The sequence below is a fragment of the Trachurus japonicus genome, chromosome 20 (genome assembly GCF_045865225.1).
Source record: "Trachurus japonicus isolate A0001 chromosome 20, Traja_1.0".
Taxonomy (NCBI): Eukaryota; Metazoa; Chordata; class Actinopteri; order Carangiformes; family Carangidae; genus Trachurus; species Trachurus japonicus.
In genome coordinates, this window is record NC_140926.1 from 887,672 (window position 1) to 914,944 (window position 27,273).

Genomic DNA, 27,273 nt, shown 5'->3' on the forward strand with positions numbered 1-27,273 from the left:
CTAACTAACTAACTGACTGAGTGGCCAACCAACCAACCAACCAACTAACTAACTAACTAACTGACTGACTGAGTGGCCAACCAACCAACCAACTAACTAACTAACTGACTGAGTGGCCAACCAACCAACCAACCAACTAACTAACTAACTAACTAACTAACTGACTGACTGAGTGGCCAACCAACTAACTAACTAACTAACTAACTGACTGAGTGGCCAACCAACTAACTAACTAACTAACTAACTAACTGACTGACTGAGTGGCCAACCAACCAACCAACTAACTAACTAACTGACTGAGTGGCCAACCAACCAACCAACCAACTAACCAACCAACTAACTAACTAACTGACTGAGTGGCCAACCAACCAACCAACCAACCAACTAACTAACTAACTAACTAACTGACTGAGTGGCCAACCAACTAACTAACTAACTGACTGACTGACTGACTAAGTGGCCAACCAACCAACTAACTAACTGACTGAGTGGCCAACCAACCAACCAACTAACCAACTAACTAACTGACTGAGTGGCCAACCAACCAACCAACCAACCAACTAACTAACTAACTAACTGACTGAGTGGCCAACCAACCAACCAACCAACCAACTAATTAACTAGCCTAACTAAGTAGCCTACTATGAACGTCTGTGAGACACGTCAGCGTGAAGCTGAATGTATCTGACCTCATGGACTAGCTAGTAGCTACCTGGCTACTTGACGACATGTTGACTCCATGACAGAAAACACCAGGATTTGGGGAAACGTAGAAACTGTAGAAACTCTACTGTACACGTTGATACATTCGACTATGAAACCTGAAAGGACTGCGGACGGTGGGGGCTTCACTGGACCACCACCAGCTCTGCCCCCCCAAGCATTAATGTTGTATAAACCCCCCCACCCAGCCCGTCAGTGAGCAGCTCCTCCTCAGACTGCAGTGTTCAGCAGTTTGACTGTTTGTGGCTCTGAATGCAGCACCCCGCACCCCCCCCCCCCCTGCACCATCAGCTCTTTGAACGTCTTCTCAGAGTGAAAGTCTGAAGTCTGTTGTTGTGCTGATTCCACTCTTCTTCACTCTGTTGATCCACAACAACAGAAAACACCAGACCAGATTATTATTGTTCAGAGAGTTTAACCCTGCTGCCAAACACTCAAACACCATCAACTGATGGTTTTGACGATGACCAACGATGTGGAGAGGCATTTAACCTTCATCATCCCTATTTTCCCCGCTTTGTATGTGACCAGGGAACATGGGAACCTTTTTTGGAAAAACAGGGAACATAATTAGCCTACGCTAGATGTTAGCAGCTAATGTTGGCTGCCGATGTTAGCAATAGCTGCTAATGTTGGCTGCTAATGTTGGCTGCCGATGTTAGCAATAGCTGCTAATGTTGGCTGCCGATGTTAGCTGCTAATGGCTGCCGATGTTAGCTGCTAATGTTAGCTGCTAATGTTGGCTGCCGATGTTAGCTGCTAGTGGCCAGATGTCCCGCTAAATGAGGGATAGTCACGCATTAACACGTCCCGCAAATTGAGACGCTGCCTGGCATTGTTTGGAGAAAAGAATAGCCTAACTGCGTTCACACCAAAAGCTTTCAAAGCGTCAAGAAGCCATAAGTCAATTCATTTTCAATGAGAGCCCGGCGACACTGAGCGACCAAAGCTTCAACTGGCGTCACCACGCTTCCAAAGCGTCGCCAGACGAGAAGTTGAGCCTTGGTTAACTTTAGGGTAATGACGGGGTTCGGCGGGCGGCGGCAACCTGTCAGAAGTTAGCCTACAGTTTGCTAAGCTAGTCAACTTTACAATTTAGCTCAATATGTTCCGCTATTCTAAATGTAGCTTTAGCCTACGTTAGGCCTACAGTTTAACTTACTAATGTGAAATAGTTTCTAGATTTATCTTTAATTTGTGCTTCAGCTCACTAAAAGTTTATTGCTTTGGCTCTTATTTGCAGTTTAGCCAACTGATTGTGTGTTTTTCCTATAGTCTGCCAGTAAACTCTGAACTCCATTAGCGCTTCTATCACTTCCTGTTCCCTCGTCTAAAAGTCTAAACGTTTTTTGAATGGGATTTAGGTCTGTGGTTGACAGAGTTAAGTTTCAGGTAGCCTATTGTTCTATGGCTGCTGCTCTGGTAGCTGTGGGGGGCGACCGCCATTCCGAAGGACCGCCATTCCGACGGTCTGCCAGTCCGAAAATTCCCGAAGGTCCGTCATTTCGAACTTCCCGAGGGGCCGCCGTTCCGAATGTGTTTTATTTTGAAAATTGACCGGATTCTCTCGTGGTTTGACTTCCTGCCCGGCTTGACACGACGCGCCGCGGGGACAGCGCCCGACCGGCCCCTCCCCCTCCGCCTCCGCCTCCAAAGTTTCACCCAGGTGCGAGTCTGATGCATTACATCCATGGTCTGATGCAGCCGCGGCACTCCTGCTGAAAATAAATGTCCTTGCTCTGTGCTTTGGTTAGGTTTAGGCAATGTAGAAAGGAGTTGGTTAAGTTTAGTAAAAAGGTTAGGTAGAGGCCAATAAAATCTCAGTTAATATGTATCTCCCCCGGGAGTCGAACCCTGATCCACCATGTCAAGTGCAGATGCTCTGACCACTACGCTACCACCGCATTTAGGCTTATTTACTCCGTGCCGTAAACCATTCAAGATTTTTTCAGGTTCGGAATGGCACCCTTTCTTTCAGGTTCGTAATGGCACCCTTTTCCCATAAATAATTAAGGGTCGGCATTCCGACAAATTAAAGTAAACGTTCGGAGTGGCGGCCCTTCGGAATGGCACCCTGGAACCGGTAGCTGTTGATGTTAGCTGCTAATGTTAGCTGCTGATGTTGATGTTAGCTGCTGCTGGTAGCTGCTGTTGTTAGCTCTGGTAGCTGTTGATGTTAGCTGCTGCTCTGGTAGCTGTTGGTGTTAGCTGATGTTGTTAGCTCTGTTAGCTGCTGATGTTAGCTCTGGTAGCTGCTAGTGTTAGCTGCTAATGTTAGCTCTGGTAGCTGCTGTTGTTAGCTGCTGATGTTAGCTGCTGATGTTAGCTGCTGCTGATGTTAGCTCTGGTAGCTGCTGTTGTTAGCTCTGTTAGCTGCTGCTGATGTTAGCTCTGGTAGCTGATGAACCGTTCTCTGATCCATTCACATCGGCCCTGGAGCCTCGGCGCTGTAACGATGCCCATTGGCAGCTCATCAGCAGCTTATTGTAAATGTCTGTAGTAACAATGGTGCAGCTGCACACACACACACACACACACACACACACACACACACACACACACACACACACACACACACACACACACACACACTCTCTGGCACGCTGCAGTGAGGGAATAGAAATCAAAATATAGCCGCAAGTGGTAATTAGCATGTTCTCATCCTTTGTGCTCGTTACTGGAATTGAAGCTATAATTTCATTCGTTATAGTGACGAGTGGAAAAATGTAAACGATGTCTTAAATCATCATCATCATCATCATCATCATCATCGCTGCCTCCTGGTCGTCTGTGGATTCATCAACAGTCATAAAACATTAAAGTAAAAGCCAATAAATCAGTTTAAAAGATCTTATCACATGATCTACAGTGATGTGGAGTCTGTTAAAGCAGCAGCAGCGTGGAGGCTGAAGAGACTCACATCGATCCACATGGCTTCATTCAGCCGCTCTGATCAATACAGACCCATCAATAGCCTACCGACCAATCACAGATCAATGAAGACGTGACATCACTGATCAGCTCAGCTCTGACAAGTTCACTTCCTGTTTCTACTCAGCAGTGGTGGACAGTAACGGAGTAAATTTAGCCTACTTGAGTAGCCTACTGTACGGATTTCCTACTTTACTTGAGTAGGCTATTAGATTTCTTTGGTAGCCTACTTATTACTCTTACTTGAATACATTTCCAAGACAATACTGGAGTTAATTTCTAGGAAGGCTGAAAAGTAGGGGTGTGCATTGGCACTGCCCTCACAATTCGATTTGATTGCGATTCACCAGGTAACGATTCGATTCAATTCAATTCTACGATGCATTGCGATGCATCAAAATTCTACTCCACACAACAAGGCAAATTTTTCATCAGTCATGAGGCAATACTTAAGCAGTCAGATATTGAACAACAAATTTTATTGGCTGCTATGTGTGTATTATCACTCTCCTGTATCTTTGCCCGAAATGCCCCCGGAAGTAATTGAAACTTCACAACTTTATTGTCCACTCAAGGCCAGAAAATGAACATTGACATAATCGATTAGGCTATGGCACGTTGCCGCATCGATGCTGAATCGTGCATGCCCCGCATTGTGATGCATCGCCGAATCGATTATTGTTTACACCACTACTGAAAAGTACTGGTTACTTTCAGGTCTTTGTCTAAAATCCTATTGGACACAAGCTGTGTTTGTCTGTGAAGGAAACCCTAACCCCTAAAAGCAGCACATCAGTGCAGCTGCTTTCAAAGAGTTCATTCTCACTAACAAGAGTTAAAAGCTCCTTACATTCATTTACAAACTATTAGAGTCATTCATTGATGTGGAGAATAAGACATTTACTCTGACTCTGACTTTGACTTAAAGTACATTTAAAACCATGTACTTTTGGATACTTAAGTACCTTTAAAAGCAAGTACTTTTTTACTCTTACTGGAGTAACATGTGGACTGAGCTACTTTTACTAGTAACAGAGTAAATTTTGACCAGTAGTAGGCTATTTGTAGGCTACTTTACTCCTACTGGGGTCTCTGTCCATCTCTGCTCAGTCACACTGAGCTCAGTGTCCTGGCTCCACCTGACACGTGTCATGTGTGTGTGTGTGTGTCATTGTGTGTGTGTGTGTGTGTTTGTGCGTGCACGGGGGAATTCTGGGGAACAGTGATAACTTTAGAGAGTCACTGTTGTCGTGCATCTCACTGCAGCGTCGTGGAGACACTGGCAGGGGATCAAAGGGAGAGGTGCATCACACACACACACACACACACACAGAAACACACACACACACACACACACACACTCACACACACACAGAAACACACACACACAGACTCACACATGGCTGACTGAGCTCTGCAGAGATCATGTCTTTGTTTGAAGCAGGAAAACTGAATTAGATTTCTGCTCTAATAAGCAATTTTTGGTCGCCTCTGTCTCTCCGAGGGGAGGGGGGAGGAGGGGGAGGAGGGGGAGGGGGGAGGGTGTGTGTGTGTGTGTGTGTGTGTGTGTGTGGGGGGGGGGGGGTGTGAGCTAGCGAGTGTAACTAAGTCGTCCGTAAAACACGAAGCGCCCACGCTCATGTGGCTGAAAGTGGGACAGTGATGAGCTGCTGAGAGACTGAGTCACAGGACGATGTGAGGAAGGAGGAGGAGGAAGAGGAGGAGGAGGAGGGGTGAGGAGGAGGAAGAGGAGGAGGAGGAGGAAGAGGAGGAGAAAGAGGAAGGAGGGTTAGGAGGAAGGAGGAGGAAGAGGAGGAAGAGGAGGAGGAAGAGGAGGGGGGGGTGAGGAAGAGGAGGAGGAAGAGGAGAAGGAGGAAGAGGAGGAGGGGGAAGAGGAGGAGGAAGAGGAGGGGGGGTGAGGAGGAGGAAGAGGAGGAGGAGGAGGAAGAGGAGGAGAAAGAGGAAGGAGGGTTAGGAGGAAGGAGGAGGAAGAGGAGGAAGAGGAGGAGGAAGAGGAGGGGGGGTGAGGAAGAGGAGGAGGAAGAGGAGAAGGAGGAAGAGGAGGAGGGGGAAGAGGAGGAGGAAGAGGAGGGGGGGTGAGGAAGAGGAGGAGGAAGAGGAGAAGGAGGAGGAGGAGGAGGAGGGAAGAGGAGGAAGAAGAGGAGGAGGGGGAGGAGGAAGAGGAGGAGGAGGAAGAGGAGGAGGAGGGGGAGGAGGAGAGAGGAGGAGGAGGACGGGGGGTGAGGAGGAAGAGGAGGGAAGAGGAGGAGGAGGAGGAGGAAGAGGAGAGAGGAGGAAGAGGAGGAGGAAGAGGAGGAGGAGAAGGAGGAGGAGGAAGGAAGGAAGAGGAGGAGAAGGAGGAAGAGGAGGGAGAGGAGGAGGGGTGAGGAAGAGGAGGAGGAGGAGGAGGAGGCATGAGGAAGAGGAGGAAGAGGAGGAGGAGGAGGAGGGAGAGGAGGAGGAGAGAAGAGGAGGAGGAGGAGGAAGAGGAGGAGAAGGAGGAGGGATGAGGAAGAAGAGGAAGAGGAGGATGAGGAAGAAGAGGAAGAGGAGGAGGAGGAGGGAGAGGAGGAGGAGAAGGAGGGAAGAGGAGGAGGAAGAGGAGGAGGAGGAGGGGTGAAGGAGGAGGGGTGAGGAAGAGGAGGAGGAAGAGGAGGAGGAGGAGGGGTGAGGAAGAGGAGGAGGAAGAGGTGGAGGAAGAGGAGGAGGGAGGAGGAGAAAGAGGAGGAAGAGGAGGAGGAGGAGGAAGAGGAAGAGGAGGGGTGAGGAAGAAGAGGAGGGGGAGGAAAAGGAGGAGGAGGAGGGGTGAGGAAGGATGAGGGAAGAAGAGGAGGAGTGAGGAAGAGGGAGAGGAGGAAGAGCAGGGAGAGAAGGGGGAGGAGGAGGAGGGAAGAGGAGGAGGAGGAGGAGGGAGGAAGAGGAAGAGGAGGAAGAGGAGGAGGAGAAGGAGGAGGGAGGAAGAGGAGGGGGAGGAGGAGGAAGAGGAAGAGGAGTGAGGAGGAGGAGGAGAAAGAAGAGGAGGGGTGAAGAGGAGGAGGAGGAGGAAGAGGAGGAGGAGGGGGAAGAGGAGGAGAGAGGAGGAGGAAGAGGGAGGAGGAGGGGTAAAGAGGAGGAGGAGGAGGAAGAGGAGGAGGGGTGAGGAGGAGGAGGAAGAGGAGGAGGAGGGGGAAGAGGAGGAAAAGGAGGAGGAGGAAGGAGGAGGAAGAGGAGGAGGAGGAAAAGGAGGAGAGAGGAGGAGGAGGAGAAAGAGGAGGGAGAGGAGGAGGGAGGAGGAGGAGGAAGAGGGAGAGAAGGAGGAGGGAGGAGGAGGAGGAGGAGGAAGAGGAGGAGGAGGAAGAGGGAGGAGGAGGGGTGAGGAAGAGGAGGGAAGAGGAGGAGGAGGAGGAGGAAGGAGGAAGAGGAGGAGGAAGAGGTAGAGAGGGAAGAGGAGGAGGAGAGAGGAAGAGGAGGAGGAGGAAGAGGAGGAGGAGGAGGAAGAGGAGGAGAGAGGAGAGGAGGGGTGAGGAAGAGGAGGAGGAGAGAGGAGGAAGAGGAGGAGGAGAGAGGAAAAGGAGGAGGAGGAGGATGAGGAGGTAGAGTAGGAGGAGGAGGAAGAGGAGAGAGGAAAAGGAGGAGGAAGAGGAGGAGAGAGGAGAGGAGGAAGAGGAGGAGGAGGAGGAAGAGGAGGAGAGAGGAGAGGAGGGGTGAGGAAGAGGAAAAGGAGGAGGAGGAGGGATGAGGAGGAGGAGGGGTGAGGAAGAGGAAGAGGAGGAAGAAAAGGAGGAGGAGGAGGAGGAGGAGGAGGAGGAGGAAGAGGAGGAGGAAGAGGGGTGAGGAAGAGGTGGGGTGAGTTAAAGGAGAATTCCAGTCATTTTCTAAGTAACGCTCTACAGCTCTAGGTCCCCCCATACACTGCAGTTAAACAGAGAAGACCTCACTAGTGGAGTGTGGAGCTCGGGGCTGTTTCCATAGCGATGCAGAGCAGTCGACGGCTCCTCATCTGTATAATCTGGTTCCAATAAACACACACGACCATCACATCCAAAATGTTCCTCCATCTCTTCAACATCTCCTTCTTCCACTTCCTGCTCCGATGCAGCCTGGGAATGAGCTCCACACTCCACTAGTCAGGTCTAACCAGGAAGCATGAACAGTGATGAAAACACACACGTTAACGCTGCTCTCTCATATTAACAGAGTTTATAGAGTCTATGGTTTATACACAGTCGGTGTTGTGTGGTGAGGAACTGGTGGATGTTACAAAACATGTGTAGCCTACACTGCAAAAAACAAAATCTTTCCAAGAATATTTGTCTCATATAGTCAAAACTAATCTCTTTCCACTTAAAATAAGACTCATCGCCTAAAAATTAACTTGTTTTTAAATCATTTTCATTTGTTTCAAACTAATTTTCACTTGAAATAAGTAGAAAAATCTGCCAGTGAAAGCAAGTTGTTTGTGCTTGTAATAAGAAAGAAAAACTTGCTCCACTATCAGATTTTTCTACTTATTTCAAGTGAAAATCTGCTTGAAAAAAGTAAAAAGTGTCTAAAAACAAGCTGCTTTTTAATGTGATGAGTCTTATTTTAGGTAGAATGAGATTTGTTTTGACTAGAAATAAGACAAATATTCTTGGTAAGATTTTAAGTTTTTGCAGTGTAGTGATATTGTGAGCATCATAGAGGCCAAAGCTCCTCTTCTCTCTCTGTAGCTCTGACTCCCTTTAAATATCAAACGTTTAATGGTCTGTTTCCTGTCTGTTCTGTTTGAGCTCAAACATCACGACGTCTTCATCACTTCATCGTCTTCATCGCTGCAGGAAGTGAAACACACACACTGCAAAAACTCAAAATCTTACCAAGAATATTTGTCTCATTTCTATTCAAAATGTCATTTCTAGACAAAACAAATCAGATTCTACTCAAAATAAGACTCATCACATTAAAAGCAGCTTGTTTTTAGACACTTTTTACTTCTTTCAAGCAGATTTTCACTTGAAATAAGTAGAAAAATCTGATAGTGGAGCAAGTTTTTCTTTCTTATTACAAACACAAAAAACTTACTTTCACTGGCAGATTTTTCTACTTATTTCAAGTAAAAATTAGTTTGAAACAAGTGAAAATGATCTGAAAACAAGTTAATATTTAGGTGATGAGTCTTATTTTAAGTGGAAAGAGATTAGTTTTGACTAGAAATGAGACAAATATTCTTGGAAAGATTTTGAGGTTTTGCAGTGCAGGTGGAGCAGGAGGATTACACTGCAAAAACTCAAAATCTTACCAAGAATATTTGTCTTATTTCTAGTCAAAACAAATCTCATTCTACTTAAAATAAGACTCATCACATTAAAAAGCAGCTTGTTTTTAGACACTTTTTACTTCTTTCAAGCAGATTTTCACTTGAAATAAGTAGAAAAATCTGATAGTGGAGCAAGTTTTTCTTTCTTATTACAAGCACAAACGATTTTTCTACTTATTTCAAGTGAAAATTAGTTTGAAACAAGTGAAAATGATCTAAAAACAAGTTCATTTTTAGGTTATGAGTCTTATTTTAAGTGGAAAGAGATTAGTTTTGACTAGAAATGAGACATTTTGACAAGAAATAAGACAAATATTCTTGGAAAGATGTTGAGTTTTTGCAGTGTAGTGATATTTTAAGCATAATAGTCTCTGTAGCCCCGCCCCTTCTCCTCTGTAGCCCCGCCCCCTCTGTCTCTGTAGCTCTAACTGTTTCTGTTTCTTCCCTCCTCCAGGCGTGTACACCTTCGGCCTGTTCACGGTGGACATCTTTGTGAACGCGGGCCAGGTGGTGACGGGGAACTTGGCGCCGTACTTCCTGACGGTGTGTAAGCCCAACTACACGGCGCTGGGCTGCCAGCACGCGCTGCGCTACATCAGCCACCAGGAGGCCTGCACCGGTAACCACGACGACATCCTCAGGGCGCGCAAGACCTTCCCCTCCAAGGAGGCGGCGCTCAGCGTCTACGCCGCGCTCTACCTGGCCGTGAGTCACCTCTGACCTCTGACCTCTGACCCCTAACGACATCATTTACTCCATATTCAAACTCACTGGTTGCATCGTTACCTGACCTGATGATTGACGTCTGTTAATCTCTTTCAGTAACTCTTTCATTTACAGGTCGTTAATCACGTGATAATGTTTAGAAATCGCAAAGAAATAACGGTCAGTTTCATAGAATATCATGTTTTTCATAAATGTGTTTCATGCTTAGAATTTTTTTGGGAAAGGCCAGAATTATTCTCCACCAAGTCGTCGTAGTTGACCAATATTCAGTATCTGGGCTGTTTCTACGCACTCAATCGTTATTTCTTGGCGATATTTATAGACATTACTATGAAATTGACTGTTATTTCTAGACATTATGACGTGATTAATTGTTATTTCTTGGCTATTTCTTGAAATCATCACGTAATTAGCGACCTGTAAATTAATGGGTTACCTCACTTCTTTCCCTCTTTTTGCTTTTTTCTCAGATTAAGACGCATCCAAAATCTCTGAGCCGAGATCTATGAGTCACTAAAATAAAACACAGAGCACAATTACAACTTTATATCACTCGTAGTTTATTTATTTATTATATATAGGAGGAGGAGGGCCCACAGCCAATCAGATAGGTAGCGGTTCTGATCAGCGAGTCACATCAAAGGGATAGTTCAACATTTTGGCAAATTGGCCCATTGCCATAATCCCTATAGTCATAGCAGTAGGTTCGCTACCTTTAATTGTCGGTGCAAGCTGTTTTTAGAACGGCGGAGCAGAGCCGTGAGCTGCTCAGAGCTACGCTACGGAGGCTCATTATGGGATTTCTTTGTTGGTTTCCCTCATCAAACTCATCAAATACACAATCCAACAACTCCACAACGCTCTGGTGGACAAGTTGTGAGCTGCACATTCACCACGCTATGAGATAATAACACAACGTTACCACACAGAGTTGTTTTAGAGGAGAAAAAAGGAGAAAGTTTCAAGTTTATTTATTTAAAATAGGGACAATACACATTAATGGACATATACATGTAAATATGCAAGATTATAGCCAACGGCTAATTTCCATCTTTAGTCCCTTCGGCAGGTTGATGTTGACAGTGACAGTGACAACAGTAGAACAATTGATGACAACAAGTGAAGCAATTAGTCTTAATGGCTAATTACAGAGAGAGAGAGAGAAAAAAACGTGTCCTTGAAAACATAATAGGACAGAAAAAGAACAAAAAACAATGAAACCGTACAGTGGATCAAGAAACATGCAGACCAAGGGTCAGGGGACCATACGTATTTCGCTGGTATTTAAAATGCTAAAATTATATATCAAAAGGCTGATTAAAGTGCAGAGTGCTATAGTGTTAAAGGACAATTCCAGGCGAATTCAACTCGGGGGTGTATTTTCATATCATTTTAGGTCTAAAAGAAGGAATCTGAAGATTTTCAGTTTAATGTCTCCTGTTTTGCGGTAGTTGTGTCTGTCCCCGCGTCGCCACGGCAGCAATGAATGGGAGTGGATGTAAGTTCTGCTGTTTAGGCTGTTTCCAGCCCTCAAAGCCACAGACAGCGTCAGATGGAGACTCAAACATGCAGCCAGAAGTTTATTTACTTCAACAAGCCGACATGTTTGTAAAACTAGATCTAATTCAAAGTCTCCCGGAGTCTCGCGCGAGCCCGAAGTTGCAGTGCTGGTGTGTTCAGGTGCAGTAGGAGCTACCGCTTGTGTCATAAACACAGGAATATCAACTCTTTACTTGCTTCAAGTCTACATTTTTTTCCACAGACAGCGTCAGGTGGAGACTCAAACATGCGCCGAGAAGTTTTTTTTACTTGAAGCAAGTAAAGAGTTGATATTCCTGTGTTTATGACACAAACGGTAGCTTTTCCCACTGCATGTGAACACACCGCGCACGGCAACTGGGTCTCGCGCGAGACTCTGTGAGACTTTGAATTAGATCTAGTTTTACAAACATGTCGCCTTGTTGAAGTAAATAAACTTCTGGCTGCATGTTTGAGTCTCCATCTGACGCTGTCTGTGGCTTTGAGGGATGGAAACAGCCTAAACAGCAGAACTTACATCCACTCCCATTCATTGCTGCCGTGGCGATGCGGGGACAGACGCAACTACCACAAAACAGGAGCGATAAAACTGAAAATCTTCAGATTCATTCTTTTAGACCTAAATTTATATGAAAATACAGCCCTGAGTTGAATTCGCCTGGAATTGTCCTTTAAAGTGTTAGGTGCGTAATTATATTGCAAGTTGCCCGATTGCGTAGTACATATAAAGTGCTATTTTAAATGCACAATACTCAATACATACTGCGTTACCCATTTTTAAGAATATAAAGAAATCCCATGAGCCTCCGGATTATGGCAATGGGCCAGTCTGACTAAATGTTGAACTATCCCTTTAAGTGCTGCGTCGTTCCTCTTCCTCTCCTCTGTGACTCAAACTCTGTGTTTACAGACGTAACGACCTCGGAGTTAAATGAAGCGTCGTCACCTTCGGATGCTTTAAAAAACAACACATCTGTCACCGTGGCTACGGGCTCGTTACCGTGGAGACTAACTGTCCCCGGCTCAGAGCTTAACGAGCATCGAGGACTTTCTCTTTCTTTCTCTGCTGCAGCGACGCGGATCGACTCGTTAGTGTCTCGTCCATATTTCATCAGAGAACAGTCGTCGCCCTCGGCCGTCAGCGCCATATGTGACACACACACACACACACACACACACACACACACACACACACACACACACACACACACACACACACAGACCTGAAACTGTCTCTAGGCTGTCTTTACTCTGCAGGCCTCGATGCCCAGCTCTGATTGGTCGCCTGTACCCGATTCTTTTTAAAGACGGGACATTTATTAGGTCACGTTATGATCCCATAATACAGTTTTTCTCGATTGCTAAGACACATTTCTCGAAAGCTTCTCTCATTTTCTCTAAACTGTGAACACAAACCCCAATTTTCAAGCTACATTCACAAAACCTCAGACTCTTCTTGCAAAACCAAACTTTCACCTCAAAACAGTTCAATCTGGTGCCCAAAACTGAACTTTGTTGTCAGGTCAAAATTAAAACCACTACTGAGCCAGTCACTAAACACTACATAGAAAAATAGAAAACAACGCTCAGGACATGAAGCTGTAGAAATAAATGTTTATTGTTCACTGTAGGCTAAATGCATGTTGCAAAACAAAAAACCTGTGCATTTACACTGTAGCACTTCTCTCCTTCCCTTTCTTTCACCCTCCTCCCTCCCTCTCCACATCCATTTCATCCCCTTTTCCTTCCTTCTTTTTTCTGCCCAGTTCATCCCTCCCTCCCTCATCCTCTCTTCCTTCACCCTGTCGTCTCTCATCTTCTCCTCTTGCAAAACAAAAAACCTGTGCATTTACGTAGTAGCACTTGTACATAGTACTGTACTGTGTAAAAAAAAAAAAAAAAGTACAAAAAACAGAAATCCTGTGCATTTTACACGTAGTACTTGTACAGTACAAAGACAAACAGAAATCTTGTGCATTTAGTACTTGTATGCAGTAAGCCTACGTAAAAATAAAGTACAAGAATATAGAAATGAGAAGTGCATAACTCAGCTACAGCATCATTTCTCTGTACTGGATCAGGCCACAGGACTTCATCCTGAACTAGCTACAGTATATGTGCCCTCACATCATTGGACACAAGTGTGATCAATTTTGAGTTGTTTTGTTCAACCGGTGAAACTTGTGCTTTACTTGTGTTTGACTTTTGCCACCTGTGCTCAGCATTATGCAACACAGGTGCATCACAATGAAAATGTGTTGGTAAGTTGTGTCTAAACAGGTGAAAAGTGCTGATGGTTTTGCCAAAAGAGACTGATTCAATCAGTGGGTTCAGGCAACTGAGAATTTGGTTCAGACAACAGGGTTTAGTGTTTTAGCAACTGAGAAAAACTGTAATCATAATTATAAAGGAAGTTGAGTCAGAGTTTATCCAACACGTCGCTGTTTACAAGTAATAAGTATTAAGTGTCTGTCCTTTCAAAATAAAGTTAGTGGAGCGGCTGCGCTCTTTATTTCCAGGGTTTATACAGGAATCTTGAAGTTAATTCTAAAACCTTTTTAAGACTTTTTCAAGACCGTTTCAATATTTTTCAACACCTCACCGCCACTTCAAGCTGTAACCATTTACATCACAACAGTGACACTTTTAACTTAACAGTTTCAGTTTGTGATAAAGACTCTAGACCACTATGATACAACAGAATTCAAAATAGGCTGGGATAATAAATCAAAGGCAAAGTTTATAAAAAAACCCAAAAAAGCATTGCTCCACTCTCAAAAAACAAAAACAACAATCTTCTTTTCTTTTTTATGTACCGGTTCATCTTTGTTTTTTAATAAAATGAATAAATTCACACACTTTTACAATGTTTTTTAGGACTCAAACTCTTGGACAGCTAAATCAGAAAAAAATACCTTCAAAATTTAAGACTTAAAAAGTCGTGAAAAGTCTTTTTAATACTTTTTAAGGGTCTTAATTTTCCCAAAATTGATTTATCACCTTTTAATACTATTCAAGACCCCGCGGATACCCTGATTTCTAATCGGCTCGTTTCAGTTTTTTCTGGTAGGAAAACATGAAATCTGGTGTTTCTCTCTTTCACACTCCCTCTTCTATCAATCTGCATAAATGAATGTTATATGAAAACAAGAACTAGTGAGGGGAAGAAAAACAAGACGCACAGGCACCACATGGATGTAGCTGCTGTGACAGTGACCACAGCTGGTCACAGCTGGACACGGTCGTCCAGGTAACCACCTGTCAATCACAGGCCACAGAGGTTCATTCAGAGAATTAATATTATAATTGACCTATGGCTAAGCCACGCCCCCAAACACGATGAGCCAATCACAGTGCGCATAGCTAGCCCATACACTGGGACATTCTCTGCTTCCACGTCCATTGAAATGCATTGCAGTTAGTCAGTTTTCATTGGTTTTTATATGTTTTTTCTTGACATTTTAAGTTTAAAATGGTCAAACGGTGTTCATGGGGTACATGCAGCTCTGACACTAGGTATCCTGAGAGGCCACGGGGGGGATTTTTTTACCTTTTCCCAAGCCACATCTCAACCCAGAGAAGTGTCTGCTCTGGATAAAGTTATGCAGTAGACCACAACACCAACTAAACCTGGATAAACTTAACAAGGATGTCTACATCCAGGGGTGTAGCACCAAATTCTGGGCCCTGTACACTCTCAATGTCAGTGGGCCCCTATCCATGCCCGCGAGGCGCGTGAGAGAAAAAAAAAAAAAAAGGGGGGTGGGGGGGGGGGTTGTATTTATACAATCTACTACAATCAACTACAATCAGATCAGATTATATTGATGAGTGGTTCTGAATTGATGCATTTGGCCTACTTGTGCTCAAATACCTAAAACATTAGGCTACATCTGGTTTGTGTACTAACATTTTGATCCATGACACTCGTGCTCCTAATTATTTGCTATCACACACAGTATTCATCATGCTCAATAAGTTGCAGAGGCAAAAATGTTTTAAGCCATTTTTCAGCCAGATTGAGAAGAATAGCTAATTGTTTTTCTATGTTCTCACCACCCAGACCTATCTCTTTCTCTCTCTATCTATCTATCTGTGGCAAAAATCAGAATCACAATCATTTTTGATTGATAGTGAGATCACAGTTATTTAACATGATTATTCATTGGCTTTGGTAACATCATGAATTTATTGAACATTGACAATAGCTTTTAAGCACAGCACTGCACCGCAATGCTAAGGCTTTTTACCAGACAAAAATAATAAATTGCGTTATTGCTCAATTAATATATTACTAGTGTGCACTTGAGCCTACAGTGATATTGGTATGTTATTTACATGTTGATATATGCAGCAGCAATATTGCTAGATGGATCATTCATTAAATCTCAGCACGGAGTTTCACTTTCAGCTCTGCTGTGTTAGTAGACAAAATGCTATAGCACACACACTGAACCAAAAGGCTAACTTACTTTAAACTTCAGGTAAACAACTCATATTTAGACAGCAATTCTACCAGTCAGCACCACTCTCTCTCTTTCTCTCTCTCCACCTCGCGAACCAATATACCAACGTAAGGGGGGGTCGGAGGGGGGAGCTCGCCTTTGAATACTTGAACAACGATCTCACCTTGTCTTTGCTCATCTCTAATCTCATCTTCAGAAGAGCTGCCAGGACTGACCACTGCTGCTTCTGCTGCTCCAGCTGCTGCGGCTGCGCCACTCTCTGTTTCTGAAACTGGTTAATATTGACAACTAACGTTAGCTGGCCTGTAATTGTCTTTATACTGACAGCCGCAAGCAGCCTGGTTGGCAGCTAGCTAAGCTAAAGACTTCACGTGAGCATACAAATATAAGCAGCAGCTGTCTGGAGTGGACTATGTTAACTTTAATTGGACTTTGCATGACAAGCTAACTTGGTTCACCTTTGGGAAAGAAAGCAGTCAGCAGCTGCCTCCCCTCGTTCTGCCGTCTTTCTTTTTGTTTCCTCTCTTTCTTTTTCTGATAGCCCGATTTATGTTTTTTGGGCAGCGTGATGCCCTGCACACAGGTCTCTGATCTGGGCGCACTGCCTGACCTTACACTTGTTGCCGGTCGCTGTTGGGCGGACTAAACCATTTCGCATCTCCAAGAGGGGGGCCCCAGAATGTCTAATATGTTGGGAGAACTGTGACATTAAGTTCATTCTCTCATTTGATGTTATCAATATATTTGAAATAAATTATGACACCAATTAATTGGAGGGCCCAATTCATTCGAAATAAAAACATCACAAAAAAAAAAAAAAAAAAAATCAGGATTTTCATGGGCCCCTCTCTCTACTCGGGCCCTGGGTAGTCAGGTCCACTTTTCCCCCCACTACCACGCCCGTGTCTACATCTGCTCTAAGTTAAGTCAACAACGTATTTGAGGCAACATATTGTCAGAGATGTTTAGATGTTAGCCAGCATCACAACTAAGCATAAAGACCGCTAGCTTAATGCTAACGTATAATGTAAAACTCCATAGACAGGCTAACAGAAGTTAGCCTGTGGCTACCGACAGCCATAGCAGTGAAGCTAAGTGAAGTTTTGGTGACTTCCAGATGATATTTAATCTTTCTGTCTCCAAAAACCATCAGTTGCCTCCTGTGAAATGTCTCTACTGTGACAGCTGTTGCCATAGCAACTGTCACCGCATGTTCACTGTTTGTCCGAGTGAGTGGAGGGGGCGGGGCTTAGCCAGAGGTCAATTGATGACTTACGACAGGCGTTGTCAGTAAAGACCCGATCTGTCTGTTCAGACTGAAGACGTACTGACAGATATCTGGTTTATATCTGATTCATTTCCACATGTAACGAAGTCTGAATCTGATCTAACATCCGATTCCATGTGTATTTGTCCCGTTGACACATTCATGTTACAGATCTGAGCCACTTTAGGAGGAAACAATCTGAATTGGGGCCACTGAACCTTGTAGAGTAAAGACAGACTAAAGGCCTCTGCACACTGAGTCAATTGCGTTTTTACACTGACATGAAAACATTTGGAACAGGTTTGATTTTCTGTGTTTTTCGCATCTGTGAAAAGTCTTTCTGACCCCTCAGGGCATTTACCAGGGTTGGTCTGTGTGTGTGAGTGTGTGTGTGTGTGTGTCTAGACATATTGCCGGCTGCTGGTCAGGATCAATTGGATCGCGGAAATCGGTCCTCTTTTTTTTAATGTGTGGCTCCAGTTGTGCTGTGAGTTGATGGAACTGGACAGACGGTCATCCTACAGTAAATCTGACAACGGTCCGGATCGTTCTGCAGCTCCTTTACCAGAAGGTGGAATTCCTCTCAGGATCGGACGGACCCAGTATTTTCTTTTTCTCTGGACTTGCTTTAAGTAAACTTTTTTTTTTCCACAGACAGCGTCAGATGGCGACTGAAACATGCAGCCAGAAGTTTATTTACTTGAAGCTTCAAGTCCAGAGTTGATATTCCTGTGTTTCTGACACAAACGGGAGCTTCCCACTGCACCTGAACACACCGAGCGTCAACTTGGGTCTCGACTCCGCCAGACTTTGAATTAGATCTAGTTTTACAAACATGTCGGCTTGTTGAAGTAAATAAACTTCTGGCTGCATGTTTGAGTCTCCATCTGACGCTGTCTGTGGCTTTGAGGGATGGAAACAGCCTACACTGTAAAAACTCGAAATCTTACCAAGAATATTTGTCTTATTTCTAGTTAAAATGTAATTTCTACTCAAAACAAATCTCATTCTACTAAAAAATAAGAAAAAACAGCTTGTTTTTAGACACTTTTTACTTTTACTTATCACTTTTACTTACAGATTTTTACTTGAAATAAGTAGAAAAATCTGATAGTGGAGCAAGTTTTTCTTTTTTATTACAAACACAAAAAACTTGCTTTCACTGGCAGATTTTTCTACTTATTTCAAGTGAAAATTAGTTTGAAACAGGTGAAAATGATCTAAAAACAAGTTCATTTTTAGGTGATGAGTCTTATTCTAAGTGGAAAGAGATTAGTTTTGACTAGAAATGAGACATTTTGACAAGAAATAAGACAAATATTCTTGGAAAGAGTTTTTGCAGTGAGCACATAACCTCTTGACTTGCTTGAAGTAAATAAACTTCTGGTTCATGTTTGAGTCTCCATCTGACGCTGTCTGTGGCTTTGAGGGATGGAAACAGCCTAAGCAGCAGAACTTCAATCCGCTCCCATTCATTCATCGTTGCCGTGGCGACGCGTCTTCTTCCTCCTCCAACCACAGCAGCAGCTTTAGACCCTCAGAGAAGTCTTCATCCCTCAGACCCTCAGACCTCTGACTCTGGTTTCTCCGTCTGCCCCAGTGCCCTTGAGCCATGGAAGCTCAGATTTGGACCATCGGGGGGGGGCAGATTGCCTCTGTTATCTAGGTCATTTAGCTCAGTGTGTGTGTGTGTGTGTGTGTGTGTGTGTGCAGCTCTGGGTTATACATGCAGTCTGCACACACACTCTGAGGCCTGCAGCTCTGATGAAGATGATTCCTCTCGTTGTGTCTCATCTGATCCAGACTGAGCTGTGATCACTGATGTTACAGACACACGGAGACTGAACCATACTTGCCAACATTGGGTTGTGAAAAATAGGGAGATTTTTTTTCATCAGTGTATCAGGGTTCATTCGCCAGGTGTGGCTATAAATTGCCATCATTTCTTGCCTTGTATTTTAAACCTGAAGGAAACTTGTTCTGAAACTGTTTCTTTGATAGCCTATTCAATAAATGATTCTGTTTACCAATCAGGACAATGGGAAAAAAAGCAGTTGTAATTGTTGAAATGAAAACCAGAAGGCTGACCAAAGGTGGCCCTGTCCAGTAAGCCTACCTGAAGATGCATAGAATCTGTCAGTAAAGTCAGAAGGGGTGAAAAAGTTGAGTCACTAGACCCCTGTTGGGGGGTCTGGGGGCATTCCCCCCCACAAAAAAATGTAATTTTTAACACATAAATGAAGCATTCTAGTGTAGGCTACTCTGAGAACATAAAGGGAACAGACTAAAAAAAAAAAAAAAGAAAAAAGAAAAAAAGAAGCACATTTAGGTAGTAGCTACTGACTGAAGGCAAGAATGGCTGGAGTGACACTTAACATGAACTCAGAGCTGGTCTGGTGGGGGGCAGTGGCTGGTGGGCAAGAACTAAACTCGTATTTTAAATCTAGGGGTCTGGATCAGCCATTCAAGGGCCCGTTTCCTCTGCTGTGCGGGGGGGCACGTCTGTGGAGCGGTGCATCGCGGACATGCACGGAGGGGGAGTACGGAAAAAAAAAAAAAAAAACGAATGTGCGCCGCCGCATCCGCTCGGACCAGCGGGTCCGCTCGTGCCGACGTCGACAGCGGCAGGCAACCGCAGTATCAACGCTACTGGTATCACTGACTCCAGTCAGTGACATGTCACCGGCTGGCCTCATACGTGCAGGCAGGCCAGGGTTGCCAGATACGGCAACAATTATCCCCCACAATCTCACTTGTTTCCTTCACTGTAAAATCGGGAGATTAGCGGGAGAAATTACTAACCGGGAGCATCGCGGGAAATAGGGTTAAAAGTCGGGAGTCTCCCGCGTAAATCGGGAGTGTTGGCAAGTATGACTGAACCAGGACCAGAACCAGAACCAGAGTATCTGAGTCCACATGGAGCCAGATGTTTAGACTGAGTGAAACTGCTCTGTATAAACATCTCAGTCAGAATAAACAGGTTGAGTTGAGAGTTGAGTTGAGTTTACTTTATTTATCCCATATGGCAGTTCTGTTTCTACAGCTGACCACCACACCACAATCACATAGGACAGAATTGGGGACAGAATTGGGGAAGACTGCCTTTCAGTTTTATGCCCCCCAAAAGTGGAATAACCTACAAAACTGGATCATCTTATTTCCTTAGATAGTTTTAAAAACATATTATCGAATGTTTTTCAACCTGTATGTGATTGTGAATCATGACCTTGTATACTGTATAATTGTGTTTTTGTAATCAGGGCGTCATTGAAAAAGAGAGCTCGCTCTCAATTGACCTTCCCTGAATAAATAAAGGAGAAATGAAATACACAAGCATAGCTACATACAATTGAGGAGGAAAGTGCAAGGACAGTGCAACATTGAGATCAAGTAAGATAAAGTACAGAAATATAATAAATACATGAGAGGGCAGTATACGTAAAAACACATTGTCAACAACAGTACTAAAAACTACAGCTTCAAGTCAGCTGAACATTCAACAGACTAACGGCAGAAGGCACAAAGACCTAGAATAACGACTGGTCTTCCTGAGAGGCTGCATGTAGCGTCGTCCTGACGGCATCAAGGTAAACTCACAGGCCATGAATGAACCCGATCCACAGTAACATGACGTCATGTAAACGGTGAAACTGGTTCTGTTCTTTCTGCTCCGTGTCCACGTGAACGTGTAGAGACGTTTCTTTACTGGAGTCAGAACAAAGATCAACACGAAGCTGGATCAATTACATTAATATTCAGCACTGGAAATAAGATTTTGCGTTGTAATAAAAGCTGTATTGAAACAAGTATTGGCATTGAAACATGTCCCATTGAAAAATTAAACCTACACTAAGGAACTTTTCAACCTTCATATAATATTTTCATAACTTTTGTGATGGTACATCGACTTACAGCAGGTTGAATGACACCTCAGTCATGGCCTGAGGGGGTCTGTATCATTATGGTCTGTATCTCTTTCACTGGCACTAAGCAGCTTTGAGGAGCATGGTAGGAACCCGGCTCTCACTTAAGTTTCACTTTCACTTTAGCGAGTCACAACAAGGAGGGAACAGCAATGATTGTGTGTGTGTGTTTGCTGTGAAATGATCCGCTGGAAACAGAAACTTAGTTTGGATGTCTTCTGTTCATTTCCATGCACCAGGAGATCAGAATTTTTACACTGCTATGCACTGGTGCTCATGGGAAATGGAGTCTTCCTTCAGGCAAAACACTACCGCTTTGGTCCACAGGCACCGCCAAACTCAACCACAACTGAAAGTTCTTTAGTGCTGCTTTAACCATAGGCATAAAAAAACCCAATATTTTATTTGGATTTAAAAAATATCTGATCATGTGTTTTTCAATGTCAGTCTTCAGATTCCTTCTTAATGTCTTTTTTTTTCAGTCTCACTGGTTTTCAGTTTAAATTTTCTGTTTTCAGTTTCAAGTTTATTTTCGATGCCAAAAGTTTTTATTTCAATGTCAGATTGTGTTTTCACTGCCAGATTTTAATGTCAGAGATCAGATCAGATATAAACAGTTCAAACCTGAACCACTCATTCAGTCAGAGAGAGGAAACCGTCTCCATGGAAACCAGCTACAGAACCATCGGCTCTTTGATGTTGAAGAGAACAGGAGTTACTCCAGATGTTGATGATGTCACGATGATGTCAGAGTAGCCGTGTGTGTGTGTGTGATGCTGGTGAACAGAGGAAGTCTCGCTCTCCGTCTGACTGACAGGACTGGGATGTCGTCACCGCGGCAACAGCTGCTAATGACAATGTCTGACATTAATGTAGGTTAGAGAGAGAGACGTGTGTGTGTGTGTGTGTCTGTGTGTGTGTGTAACGTTGATGGTGTGTGACGGCCGGTCCAGCCTCACAGGGAGGAACCACCTTGACCCACACACACACACACACACACACACACACACACACACACACACACACACACACACACAGCAGCCATGACGCCATCTGTTGTGTTGTGATGGATCCCAGTGAACAGACTGACAGACTACGGTGGCCCTGAAGGCTCAACTCTCTGCAGCTGCACAAATAACACGCACACACACACACAAACACACACACACACACACACACACACACAGACAGACACACAACTTCATCTGGAACATCTGCTTCAGCCTCGAGCAGCAAAGTCTGGCAGCTCCGAGTTTTGTCGTATTTTGTCTAAAGCTGCAACTATTAACCGATTAAAGCAGAAGTCAGCGATCCGGTGGGTTTGGCTAACGCTGCGCAGTGTTGTTGTTGGCAGGCATTTTAGATTTAGTCTTAGTCTTTTTGACGAAAATACTTATTAGTTTTAGTCAATTTTAGTCATTTCTATATGTGATAGTTTTAGTCTAGTTTTAGTCGACGAAAACTCAAAAAGGTTTTTGTCTAGTTTTAGTCAGTTTTAGTAAAAAAAAGAAAGTCTTTTAACAAATTAATTCAATAAAGGAATGGTTTTACACATAATGTTTCCACCCAATGGCAAATACTTTATGGTCTAAGGATTGCACTGCAAAAACTATAAATCTTTCCAAGAATATTTGTCTTATTTCTTGTCAAAATGTCTCATTTCTAGTCAAAACTAATCTATTTCCACTTAAAATAAGACTCATCACCTTAAAATTAACTTGTTTTTAGATCATTTTCACTTGTTTAAAACTAATTTTCACTTGAAATTAGTAGAAAAATCTGCCAGTGAAAGCAAGTTTTTTGTGCTTGTAATAAGAAAGAAAAACTTGCTCCACTATCAGATTTTTCTACTTATTTCAAGTGAAAATTAGTTTGAAACAAGTGAAAATGATCTAAAAACAAGTTCATTTTTAGGTTCTGAGTCTTATTTTAAGTGGAAAGAGATTAGTTTGAATAGAAATGAGACATTTTGACAAGAAATAAGACAAATATTCTTGGAAAGATTTCGAGTTTTTGCAGTGTATGCATTAGCCTACACACAGATAAAGTGGTAACAGCAGCCTGGTGCATTCAGTTTGTTTTCTGCTGGATTATATTTAAAACGCGTCCATGTATCTTCTGGTCGAGTGACGGCAGGTGTGTTGAGCAGAATGTGCTGCATGTCAGGTGGTGGTGTGACCACAAGGATGCAGCAGCGTTGCAGATACTTGTTGATTTTTAATTGACAGGTTATACGCACAATAAGCAGAAATGTCGTGCATTTTGAACATCTGACCATCCACTCGTCAACGAAAACTCACACACGTCTCGTCATGTTTTCGTCATCAGAGAGCCATGATGTTTATCTCCTCACCGTCTCGTTATCGTCATGAAAAAAAGGGGCGTCAACGAAAATATTTCGTCATCGTCATCGTTAACGAAAACAACACTGATGCTGCGTTCCAGGCAGGCTTTTGAAACCGTAAATTACAGCTTCAAGTCACGACTTACGACTTTGTAGCGTTCCAGGCAACCCACTCGTGTTTCTCCGACCTGTTTTACCTGTGAAAGTCACTATAACGGCCACTCGTAACTTCTGACCCGTGAACTCGTACCAGATCGAACTGGTACCACTTCACAGGTCGGAAAAACACGAGTTACGGGTTGCCTTGAACGCACCATAACGTCTTGTCAGCCGATGGAGTTAGCAGCCCCCGCCCTCGTCATGGATCTATTGGTCCTCGTCGCTACGTCACCACATTCAGGCGCATCCCTTGGCTGCACACACAGAGAGGACTGCCCCTTTATGCCGTTCTCTCCCCTCATTGGATAAAGGTTGTAGGATACAAGGAAAGTTTTCTCCTGGGCTCAGAGCAGAGCAGAGTGACTGACAGACCCGTGTTTCAGACCAAACACTCTATAGAAGTGATTGCTGTCGGAAGATACAACTATTTAAGACTTAGATTAACACAAATATATCACTTACTTCTGCTTTAACCGATTAATCCAACAATAACCGATTATTAAATTAATCTTCAACTTCTCTGATGATCTAATAATCAGTTTGAGTCGTTTTTTAAAGAATAAAAGCTCCAGATTCTCTGATTTCAGCTTCTTCAATGTGAATATTTCTGGTTTCTTTGTTCCTTTATGACAATAAACTGAGTCTCTCTTTGGTTTGTGGACAAAACAAGACATTAGAGGACGATGTCGTCTGGTGGTTTGAGAAACACTGATGATGTTTTAAAACATTTTATTGACCAAACAACTAATCGATTAATCGTTTAAATTCTCGACAGATGAATCCATAATGAAAATAATGGTAATCGTTGCAGTCCCAGTTTTCTCTCTCAGGATCTCTGGACCTTCAGTTCAGACATCGGGCTTTTTGATTCTTCTGCAAATTAAACAGTGATGAGCTGACAGACAAATGAATTTCCCTCTGGGGATTAATGAAGTCATTTGCATTCACATTCATATTCACATTCACATTCACATTAATATTCATATTCATGTTTATGTCAGTTTGACAAAGTTGCCAGAATCGCTGATGTTGTTGTTGGTGTTTTGTCCGATCAGAGGTTTCGTCCTCTCTGGTATTAACATTCAGAGCTGCTGCTCGGTGCAGGGGGAAGTGTTCTCACTGCTACAACACACACACACACACACACACACACGATACAACACACACACACACACACACTGAACTGACTGGGGATCAGTGATATCTGCTGTGATGTGGTGAATGAGCTCAGAGCTGCAGGATGTTTGATGTTTCTGACTAACAGCACCACAGGACACACAACACACACTGCAACACGACACACACACTACAAGACAACACACACTATAACACACACACACACACACACACACACACACACACACTACAACACACACACATCAGACTTGACAAAGGTCACTGAAGGTCAAAACAGGACTGAGTCTCTGACTTCAGCTCCTGAATAAAACCACGTTAACAGTAACTGTGTTTCCATCCAGATGTATCAAAGTTAAGAGCCGATTTTGTGAAAATGCACAAAAAGCGAATGCGACTTCACGCCCGTTTCCATTTGTTATTGTTTTGCGAATATTAGGAGAGGAGGAGTGGTGCGCCATGAGATTACGTCATTAAGGGTGTTTTCACACATGTTAAGTGCCTGTCACTACCCGATTTGCAACGTTACCCGATTTGTGACAGCTACGTACGGCAACTCCACTTGGACAAACTTAGTTGAATTGACTTAGGATCACTGCCCTGTGTGCGTCGCCAGAGACGGTTTATCTTTTTATTTATTTTTTTAAATACTTTATTAGTAATGTAAATTGAGGGTTGGTTGTGGTGGTCTGGATCTTGATGCTCAGAAAACAGGAACACAGGCGACTTTTAATGTTTACTGTCCTCTTTTCTCGCCGGCCTCATCACCATGACAACCACAAACAATCACAACTACCACAACACTCACTGAATAAACCAGTCTGCCGCGGCTGTCTTATGACGGACCTCCGCGCTTTTTATTTTATTTTATTTTATTTTTTAATCATTTTCACAGTAGCCTACCGTATTTTAATTTCACAGAACTTTAAGCATGTAAGCAAATCGGGCAGCGCCCAAATGAAGTTTGTCCAAGTGGAGTTGCCGTAGGCAGCTGTCCAAGATGGCGGCCGGCCTGCGCATGCGCAGACCAGTTTTGTCACAGATCGGGTAGTGACAGTGCGCACCAAATGTCACTCGGGACCAGACTTGGAGAGCGTCATGTCTCCATGACTACCGGCTGAAATCTGGAAGCGCTGATTGATAAAACTTTCATGATGGAGACTCCAGTAGGGCCGAATGTTATTAGCTCTGGTCATTTATTTCTATATTGTTTGCATGTATAACTCTGTTTGGTACTTCCGGCTGGTTTCCGGTTGCGTTCACCCAGCTCGGTCCCGTTAGTTCCCGGTTAAACGTTAAACACGGGCGGACCTCTGCTGCTGCAGCTCGGTCACCATGGTAACCAGCTGCTCCGCGGACCCGAGGGACGGACCCGCCGACCAGTCAGTGACTACGGGAGCCCTTTTAGCTCAAACCTGTTGAGTTCACCTGGCAGTTGGGTCGCACCAGAGTGCGGTTGCTTTCACACATCAACTAGTGGCACCAGAGTTCAGCTGCAGTTTGGGAAAATAACAAAACAAAAGAAAAAAACCCATAATAATGACAATAGTGCATGAATCAAATAAAGAGAGCAACAGAGAGAAAATAAATAAATTAAAATAAATCAATTATATTCTATTCTGTATGGAATTTTGCTAATAGAATAAAAAGGTTGATAATAAATAATTTCTTTGTGGGTATTTTCTTATCAAAAAGACCAAATAAAATAAATTAAATTTGGATTTTAAAAGGCGTATCTAAGGTTTGACTAAAGGGACAATCCCAGAAGAGATGACATAGCAATAATTCATCTGTATGATGACAGAAGGAACAGAGAGGATCAACATGAGTCAGCCTGATGATGAGTGTTGACCTGCAGCTGTGATGACATCATCGTGTGACATCATCATGTGACATCATCATGCCCCTCCCCCTCCCCTCCAGATGTACGTGACGTGCACGGTGCAGGCGAAGGGCACGCGCCTGGCCAAGCCCGTCCTGTCGCTGGGCTTCATGTGTCTGGCCTTCCTGACCGGACTCAACCGGGTCGCCGAGTACCGCAACCACTGGGCCGACGTCATCGCCGGCTTCATCATCGGCACCGCCATCGCCGCCTTCCTGGTGAGATACGCACACACACACACACACACACACACACACACACACACTGCAACACAACACACACACACACACACACCTACACACACACACACACACACACACATTGGACTCTCCACACTGCAAAACCTCAACATCTTTCCAAGAATATTTGTCTTATTTCTAGTCAAAATTTAATTTCTAGTCAAAACAATCTCGTTTTACTTAAAATAAGACTCATCACATTAAAAAGCAGCTTGTTTTTAGACACTTTTTACTTCTTTCAAGCAGATTTTCACTTAAAATAAGTAGAAAAATCTGACTTATTACAAGCACAAAAAACTTGCTTTCACAAATTAGTTTGAAACAAGTGAAAATGATCTAAAAACAAGTTAATTTTTAGGTGGTGAGTCTTATTTTAAGTGGAAAGAGATTAGTTTTGACTAGAAATGAGACATTTTGACAAGAAATAAGACAAATGTTCTTGGAAAGATTTTGAGCTTTTGCAGTGCACACACACTGGACTCAACACACTGCAAAAACTCAACATCTTTCCAAGAATATTTGTCTTATTTCTTGTCAAAATGTCTCATTTCTAGTCAAAACTAATCCCTTTCCTCTTTAAATAAGACTCATCACCTAAAAATTAACTTGTTTTTAGATCATTTTCACTTGTTTCAAACAAATTTTCACTTGAAATAAGTAGA

General features: G+C 43.6%; 1 protein-coding gene across 1 annotated transcript in view; it reads left to right on the forward strand.

The window, feature by feature from the left end:
* plppr5b (phospholipid phosphatase related 5b) overlaps positions 1-27,273 on the forward strand; it is a 69,219-nt gene that overhangs the window by 37,168 nt on the left and 4,778 nt on the right. The window contains exons 3-4 of the mRNA XM_085762736.1: positions 9,387-9,637; positions 26,414-26,590. Coding sequence (XP_085618862.1) covers positions 9,387-9,637; positions 26,414-26,590 — 428 coding nt within the window. The remainder of the gene's footprint in view (positions 1-9,386; positions 9,638-26,413; positions 26,591-27,273) is intronic.